Source organism: Anguilla rostrata, chromosome 11 (genome assembly GCF_018555375.3).
Source record: "Anguilla rostrata isolate EN2019 chromosome 11, ASM1855537v3, whole genome shotgun sequence".
In the NCBI taxonomy this organism is placed as follows: domain Eukaryota; kingdom Metazoa; phylum Chordata; class Actinopteri; order Anguilliformes; family Anguillidae; genus Anguilla; species Anguilla rostrata.
In genome coordinates this window covers 26,044,728-26,054,012 of record NC_057943.1, presented here as the reverse complement: position 1 = coordinate 26,054,012, position 9,285 = coordinate 26,044,728, and the positions used below count along the sequence as shown (strand labels likewise).

General features: G+C 48.2%; 1 protein-coding gene across 2 annotated transcripts in view; it reads right to left on the bottom strand.

Moving 5' to 3' along the window:
- The window catches only part of arhgef25a (Rho guanine nucleotide exchange factor (GEF) 25a), a 68,752-nt gene that overhangs the window by 25,645 nt on the left and 33,822 nt on the right, over nt 1-9,285 (bottom strand). For both annotated transcript variants that reach the window (XM_064299031.1, XM_064299032.1), the window contains 2 exons: nt 1,220-1,530; nt 1-7 (listed from right to left, as the gene is read on the bottom strand). The exon at nt 1-7 is cut by the window's left edge and continues 98 nt beyond it. In XM_064299031.1, the coding sequence (XP_064155101.1) occupies nt 1-7; nt 1,220-1,530 (318 nt within the window). The remainder of the gene's footprint in view (nt 8-1,219; nt 1,531-9,285) is intronic.

Here is a 9,285-nt window from a genome sequence, read left to right as displayed (position 1 = left end):
TCCACTCCTGCAAAACAAAGCACAACATTTACTGCGCCTGCACTGCGCAGAGAGAGGGAGCTTTTAACTGCAGCTGCGCAGGGACAGAGAGCTTATAACTGCAGCTGCGCAGAGAGAGGGAGGGTATAACTGCAGCTGCGCAGGGAGAGGGAGGTTATAACTGCAGCTGTGCAGGGACAGAGAGTTTATAACTGCAGCTGTGCAGAGAGAGGGAGGTTATAACAGCAGCTTCGCAGGGACAGAGAGCTTATAACTGCAGCTGCGCAGAGAGAGGGAGGGTATAACTACAGCTGCGCAGGGAGAGGGAGCTTATAACTGCAGCTGCGCAGGGAGGGAGCTTATAACTGCAGCTGCGCAGGGAGGGAGCTTATAACTGCAGCTGCGCAGGGAGAGGGAGCTTATGAATGTGGCTGCGCAGGGAGAGGGAGCTTATGAATGTGGCTGCGCAGGGAGAGGGAGGGTATAACTACAGCTGCGCAGGGAGAGGGAGCTTATAACTGCAGCTGCGCAGAGAGGGAGCTTATAACTGCAGCTGCGCAGAGAGGATCATTATAACTGCACATGTGTGTTAATACTGCAGGTGCAGGGGGCATTTACCTCAGCTGCAGCCATGTAGACATCAGAATTAACTTCCCGTTCATATTTTCAGAATTTGCATGCAAGTTTGTCGCCTTCACAAGAAGAAGTGTTCAGAAGCTTAACTACCAGGAAGCTGATGTTGCCATGGTAACGGACATAATAGCGGGTCCTCGCATTACTGAGGGACTCAGCCAGGAAAGGCGCTCACCGCAAACTGGGCTCTACTCTCTGCAGAGCAACTGTTCCCGCTACATCAGCATCTAAACCCTCGGCAGCAGGAAACTGTTGGCCCTGTCCTTCCAAACAGTAGGTCAGCTTTAAATGGGCCAGAGTACCTGGGATCATCACAGAATTAGCTTCTACTGACAGCACTCTGAGCGCCCACAGGCTGCCAGCCATCACCAGTGAGAGATGAGGTTCAGACTGGCGCTAGCTCTGGCCTGTAGCACCCGGACCGCAGGGACCTGACCAGTTACTGGAGGTGTGCGCTTGCAGAAACTGAAGTACTTCCACTGTGCAGGCGCAGGTGGTACTGAGGTAAGTGAAGAGGCACAGTTGGAGTTTAAACTTGGGAGGAAACGACGTGGTGTCTCGTCCAGAGCCCCCACCCCCTCCCCAGCAGAATGGGTGTGGCCCTTACCGGCTCTTTGTCAGCAGTAGGCAGGATGGTGAAGGCCTCCTCAGGCCCCCCAGAGGGGCCCAGGTCCTGGCTCTGCCGGGGAGTGGGAGGCTTGCCCTCCGGCCTGCGCGCCTGACGCTCCCCCTTGGCTCCGCCCCCGGCTACGCCCGCGGAGCTCAGCTTGCGCACGGGATTGGTCAGCCACTTCTTGAGAGTGCTGACGGAGCGGCGGGAGCCGGGAGAGCTGGGGGCGGAGCTTCCCGAGGCCTGAGGGGGCAGCGACGCCACAGAGGTGGAGATGCTGCCCTCGCTGCCCCCCACAGAGTAGGATTCTGAGAGAGAGAGAGAGAGCGAGAGAGAGAGAGAGAGAGAGAGAGAGAGAGAGAGAGAGAGAGAGAGAGAGAGAGGGAGAGAGAGAGAGAGAGAGAGAGAGAGAGAGAGAGAGAGAGAGAGAGAGAGAGAGAGAGGGAGAGAGAGAGAGAGGGAGAGAGAGAGAGAGAGAGAGAGAGAGAGAGAGAGAGAGAGAGAGGGTTAATTTCCCTTAATTAACAAGAAAAGGGAAAAATGAAGCACACAAATCTACAATATTTAGCAAGACACAGAGCAAAAAAGAAAGAAAATTAAAACGAAATTCATAATAAAATAAATAAACAAATAAATAAGGAACACAATCACTTAATCAGCAGCAAACAGCTGTCGGTACATCAGCCAGTCAGTTTTTCAGAGAGAGAGAAGTTTAAAAATGTCATCAAAACATCTTAAGTTTCACTCTATTTTCCTTATAATCTGCATATTATTTTGTTGTTAAATATACCGTTTACATGCTTAGGGTATTTATTATTTAGTAAAAAATGTTTGTGTGTTTTACTGCACTGCAGCATTCACTGTACACATTGGCAATATTCACATAATGTACTTAATGCCAATAAACCATGCCAAGCTGTACTGAACTGAAACAAGCAGGCACAAGAGAGAAAGAGAGGAAGAGGGAGGGAGAAAGAGAAGGGGGAAAACATATTTTTTGAAATTTAAAACCTCAATTCATATAGAGGAGAGAAAGAAATTCAGATGGAGGAGTGAGAACGATCCACTCCCCTCCCCAGTGTGGCCCCAGAAGTGTTCAGAGAGAGGGGTGACACTGGCAGAGAGCAGGGCGAGAGCGGAGAACGAGGGGATGAGTGAATGGGTGAAGGGTGGGTGGATGTGGGGATGAGTGAATGGGTGAAGGGTGGGTGGATGTGGGGATGAGTGAATGGGTGAAGGGTGGGTGGATGTGGGGATGAGTGAATGGGTGAAGGGTGGGCGGATGTGGGGATGAGTGAATGGGTGAAGGGTGGGCGGATGTGGGGATGAGTGAATGGGTGAAGGGCGGGCGGATGTGGGGACGAGTGAATGGGTGAAGGGCGGGCGGATGTGGGGATGAGTGAATGGGTGAAGGGTGGGTGCATGTGGGGATGAGTTGAGAGGGAGGTGTACTCTTCTTAAAGGCTCAGGGCAGGGCTGAAGTTTGTGAAGCGCAGGAGCAGAACAGAGCAGTCGCAGGCTGGAGGCGAGCCTGAGCCATCATAACAGTTTACTCAGCTGTTGCATGACCCTCCGCGACTAAAAATAGGCTGTTTATAACCCCCTCACACATATGCACACTCGCACATGCATGCACCCAGACAGACACGCACCCACATGCATGCACACACATTCCTACACACAGTGAGCTCTATAACGTTCGGGACAAAGACAGATTTTTCCTTGAATTGGCTCTGTACTAGAAAATTCTTGTTTCAAAGGCTAGTCGCCTAAAGTTTTCTCTTCAGCATATGAAATGCATGTTCAATTCATATTAAAATCAAGTCAGGACGGGTGAGTGATTGTGTGTGTGTGTGTGTGTGTGTGTGTGTGTGTGTATGAGGGTGCATGTGTGTGTATTTTCGAGACATCAGAGAACCCATGGGAAGGAAAAGGGGCTGGGGGGAAGGTTTTAGGGGGACAGGAAATGCACTTTAAGCCTGACCACAGGAAGCTGTTATTCTGGGGTTTGTGTATCCATCCTGGAACAAGGGCTTGTACCCCAGTGGGGATTTCTGCTGGCTTTAAAGAACAACAATTAAACAAAGCCATATTTGAACTTCCAGTAATACACCCCCCCCCCCACCCACCCACTCCCCCCCACTCACAACCTTCCATTCAGTTCTCCACAGACCCCACCAGGGAAAAGGCTTCCCGGTATGTAACTCAACAGAGTTGGGACGAGCAAAAAGAAAGGCATGACAAGATTTTCAAGCAACTTCAAACACTCCCTCTACTATTGCCCGCGATCCTGCAGTTTACTCTCTGCCCACCCACCACTCCAAGTGTGCCCTTCTTCACCACAGATTCTCTGCAGTAATCAAATGCTCCTCCATCATTTCCATACTCACTGCTTCCTTACTGGTGGTTAGGTCAGATAAGTGTATTGGGTAGGTTATACATATTTGTTAGAGGTGTGGGCAGGGGCAGAGAATATACAGTATTGCAACTGGTACTGCGACAAACAGAATGTCTGTTCTTGGCCATGCCCATTCCTATATATTCTAAATTTTATCGAAATCTAATTATAACAATCCTGCTATCAACAGTACAGAGAAGGCTGCTGGGTGGCTCATTCGGATAAGGCACCACACTGTAATGCATGGATGAGCCCTATGGTCTCAGATCAAATCCAGTGCCGGCTGTGGACCGAGGCTCCACAGAGCGATGCAATGACCCCTGCTGGTCAGGAGGGCACCCATGAACTACATGACTAAAGCTGCATGCCAAAGGTCTTCTCTTCCGACTCCACTCAGCCGGTATTCTGCGGTCTGAAAAGAAGCAGCTGGAAACACCACACGTTTCCGAGGAAAACGGTGGTCATCTGCTTTCTCCTGGATCGGCAGTAGGGTTTACACATGAACATGGCTGTGGTTGCAAATAATTGGACATTCCAAATTAGGGTAGGAATTGGGCATGTTCAACCCCATGCTGGGTGCCAAATTTATATTTAAAAAAGAATAACACAGGGAAACAAGTTCAATGTTAAGAATACAGAGCTTGCTATCTGAGCCTATAGAGTCTGTGACTTTCAGTGACCTTTGACCAGGATCCCTAGGAGGCTGAGAAGTCAGAACTGAGAAAGAACACATGGGGCAGCTCTCATACACACAGTGTCATCTTTCTCAGTTCTGAGCACAGAATCAATTATTATGAATAAAATACTATCCTACATAGGCTTGTAATGTATTGCCTTATTTATAGTCCTTTATAGTACATTGTACTATATCAGGAGATACAATGGGGACAGAAAGTCTGAGGACACAACAAAGACCCAATTGTTTTCATTATTTATCAAGGTCTAATACAATCATGCTATTCCCTTTATACGTCTTACTCAAGAATACATCATTTTTTCATAATATAAGTCAGAGAAAGTGTGTAGTTATTTACTGAAGGCCAAAAATTGTAAGTACTTTGTTTGTCTGCCTTGGACCTTGATTGCCACCTTCACTCCGCTTGGCACGGATTCCACCAGCTTATGCAAGACCTCAGACTTTTAGTCCCCGCTGCACATAACAACATTAGGAGCTAAAATGTGAGCTTTCATCAGAGGCAGACCGTGTAACTGTAGCGACAGCTGATAGCTGCTCCCAGTGCCACGGAGAGCATTTCACGCCAACCCTAAACCTGATCCAGAGATCCTGGCTGGCATGTGAGCTAGTGGGGCCCTTTTTATGTGAACACACCTGATGATCAGCATGTCCCCCTGACATTCCACAAAGGGCTTTCACACAATGGGAAATGATAATGCTGTCACCTCAAGGGAGAGACTTCATTCAGACTCTGAGGAAGAGTGAAGTAATTCGACACATCTAGTCTGTTTGGATGTGAGTGTGTGTGGATGCATGGGTGAGTGTGTTGGGTACTTGTGAGGCTGTAGTGAAATTTTATGTTGCGGCAGTGGGCAAGCGCGGGTTGTGAAAAGCAGTCCCGCACAGACCCCTAATTTGTGAGATTGTACAGGAGCATACTGTATGTGTGTGGTTGAATATAATGTACGTGTGTACTGTGCATGTGTGAGTGTGCGTGCGCACGCGTGAGTGTGTCTGTGCATATACATGTGAGCGTGTGTGTGTGTGTATCTGTACATAGGGGGGTGGGGTGTGGGTTTGACACATCCTGCTCATCCATTAACACTGTCCCTAAAGCGGTTCTCAGCCATGCTATGAGCGACTCCCTTTCATGGTGTTCCATTAGCTACCACCATTATATCATCCCTTCTTTCATGGTCTGTGTTTGATTAGATTCGTCACACCAGATCCAAGGTCAATTAATCATTCACAGCTCTTCAAAAGACCCCCACAGCATGCATCCTGCGAAACGTGTCATCCCCCCCCGCTTCCTGCACTGGATGCGGCACGCCTGTTGGTTTCACATTTATTTCAGCTCTTTCCAAAAACCAATCAACGACCACTTCACGGGGTCTTCTGGAATCCCCTAAAAGAATAGCTAATGCAACATGGGACGGCTGTAATGCCATCTGCTGCCTTAGTGACTGGCTGAAGACAGTGTGACGAGGCTCACAGAAGAGGGCCCTTCATGTTGCAGTCCTGGGTGAATGTGATTAGAATCTCATTGAGCTGCAGTCCCTGTGTAATCTACCTTTCCCAGAGGATAGCTCAGTGTTAAATTAACTCAATAGCTGATTTAAAAGACATGAATAAAACGCGTGTCCTGATAACGCTGGGTATTTATAGTGTGTTTGTTTATCCCGAGGGCCCCTCTGGCTCCAGATGTGGTTGATCTCCATTGTGCAATGCCCCAGTGTACTCTGAGCTCCTGGGGTTAATGACAGGGAGAAACGGCTCTGCATCACACACATGTACGTATGCGCACACGGTCTTACACACACGTGCACACACTTACACACACTTACACACACACTTACACCCACGCGCACACACATTTACACACACACGCGCGCACACACTTACACACACACTTACACCCACGCGCACACACACTTACACACACACGCGCTCACACACTTACACACGCACTTACACCCACGCACACACACACTTACACACACCGCAGCGCACCCTGCTCCAACACTCCATGCAACCCCATGTACTCACTCCGGCAATACACGAAACACACGCCTTACACACACACTGCGCTGCCACACTCTACACACACGTGCACACACACTTACACACACACACGCACACACTTACACACACGCGCGCGCACACACACACACACGCGCGCACACACTTACACACACACACACACACTACACACACACACACAGCTACACACGCGGCACGCCTTCAATGCACACACGCGCCCCTTACACACACTTACAACCTGCGACACACTTACACACACACGCACACACGCTCACACACGCGTGCACACGCTCTCATACACGCACGCACACACTCTTACACACACGTGCACACACTTACCTACGCACACACACGGCACACATCAACACACCGCGCACACACTTACACACGCATGCAGACACCCCTCTCCCCTGTGACTCACACACTCTCTCTCTCTCTCTCTCTCTATCTCTCTTACACACCCTAACTCGCACGCACAGACACTACAAAAAATAACAGCCAGCAGGCGACTGTAAGGAGATCCCAGGCAGCCAGTGATGAAGGGATGAAAGGAAGGAGACAGGAGAGGAGGAAGAGGCCAAGTCCTTAGGAAGGAGAGTGGGGGCCTTGAGCAAACACAGAGGATAGGGAGAGAGACAGAGAGGGAGATGAGAGAAATACCTTTACCCTTGATTCCCCTTTATTTTAACACTTAAAGGAGGCATTTCTCATTACTCAACATTTTACAAATAAACTCTAACCAATAGAAACACAAAATCACAACAAACCCCACACACATGAAAATAAAAAACACCCAAGAAATGAAATTCTATAAAAAAAGGAAATTTAAAAAAAAATGCACAAAAAATTATTAAATATGCACTCCAACCCTACTGCAATAGTACAGTTGGAGAGACAGAATGTGAAAGAGAGAGAGAGAGGAAAAGAATGCAGAGAGAGCACAGTGGTCATGTGCAGTTCATATCTGACAGTCTGCTGACATTACTCCAGAAAAGCACAGGTTTGAAGGTGTCTAAATCCACAGCCCTGATTATGTGTGAGTTATTTTTCAAAGTACAAAGCAGTCTGATTCCTCCACTGATTGTGGAGAGGGGGCGCTTCAAGCAGAGAAGGGGATGATTTTTAAAAGTTTCATTTATGGCACAAACCAACTTTCCTTTTTTCCCCTCTTTATTTTTTGTTTTTTTACTGACCTCAACAAAGGGCTCAGTTCACTGGATCGTTTCTGATGTTCCCCTAAGCAGGGCCAAAAGCTGTACTTTTTCATACCGTGGTGCAGTTAAGATTTTTTCGGTCTGGGTGAGAAGACAGCTAACACATACTGTTAGCTGAGCCTGTGTTTCTTGCTGTCTCCATGTATTGATTTGTGCTGAAGTTGATGAGCAGGAAGTTTCTGTGCTAGTGGCTTGGGGGGAGGGGGAGGGGTTTTAGTTGTTCCTCTAAACTGCCTCCTTTCTCTGTGGCTCTCCAGATCCAGCGGTTTGTGCTGGCCCTTGTGGCTCTGTGAGAGAGGCTGTGCCCAAATCTGTGATTGATTGCTAATGCCTGAGTGTGAGTTCAGCACTTCTTCTCTCCTTCCTGGCAACAGAAGCAGGGCGTCCCAAACAACTAACACAACACACCCTCCAAAAGGCACCACACTGATCACACCCTCCCAAAGACTGACAAAACTCAGACACCTGATTGACCACACACCCTCCCAAAGACTGACCAAAAATCTGATGCCTGACTGACCCCACGCCCTCCCAAAGACTGACCGCCCATCTCCAGCAGTATCATCCACCCGGCTGTCACAGCATCCTGACAACTGTGGTGTCACTGTGAATGAATAAAATCTGACAGCCAGCTTCTCCAACACACAGATCTATACACTAGTCTCCCGTGCCAACTCTGTTTATCTCCCTATACCTCGGCACCTCCCTGTATCTCCCATAATCCTCTCTGTCCTGCCGGTCCAGAGCTGAATATCAAATTCTGCTGACTCAAGAGAAACAGAGAAGGGTTGCAATGAAGCTCATCCCTGGTTCCTTTCAGGTAAAAGAGAGCTGGTGAGAAAGCACTCTGAAAAGGGTCTCTGATATACAAGTCATTAAAATCCCTCTACACTGAAATACAATCGAACATTTAAAATGATCTTTCCATGGCCAGCAATATCACACACAGAGTCATAATGTTTTTGTGTTATTATGCTCCATTAATTTTAATGCATGTACAGCACATCAACATTAAACATTAACTCCAAATTAAACATTGAAAACATCACTGAATTAAATTAAAGTCTGTGGTTCTGTGGATTTTCAACGACTGTATCAAATCGGAATCAATTCTAAGGCCTGATGTTTATGCCCTGGGCTTCATTCTCTGATTTCCTTCTTTATTACATCCCCTTTGTACCCCTTACAAGGGGCTGGAGAATCCTGCACCTGTTATTAGAGCAGAGGAGCCCTGGAGGGGGTGGGCGGTGTTCACAGGGCCTGTTATGTTCATTAGGCTTATCATACTCAATATGGATGTTGTTATTGTACCACACTTTCTGTCTCTCAAACAACTCACTGATTCTCTCTCTCTCTTTCTCTCTCTCCCGGGTAATGATGCCCTATTTCACACACATCCACACACACATATCATGCATGCACACTCACAGATACACAGGTCACAAACTCAACAGAAGTCCAGTGGAGCTCAGCAGAATGTGGTGTGTATGGCTGTATTCTGCTCTCACTGTTTGAGTGACATCTTCCCTCCAGTGAGGAGCATGGTCTCCAATCCCAGCAGCCAACACATTAGTACCGACTGACCACTCAGTCTAGCTCGCACCACCTTTCCTCCAAATCCCATCCCTCCCACTCAGACCCTCGACCTCTGACCCCTCTTTTCTGAAGAATACATCTTGCATTGCACTTGGATACATCATCAGTGATGTAACCTGGGGTCATTGGGTGTTTTGGG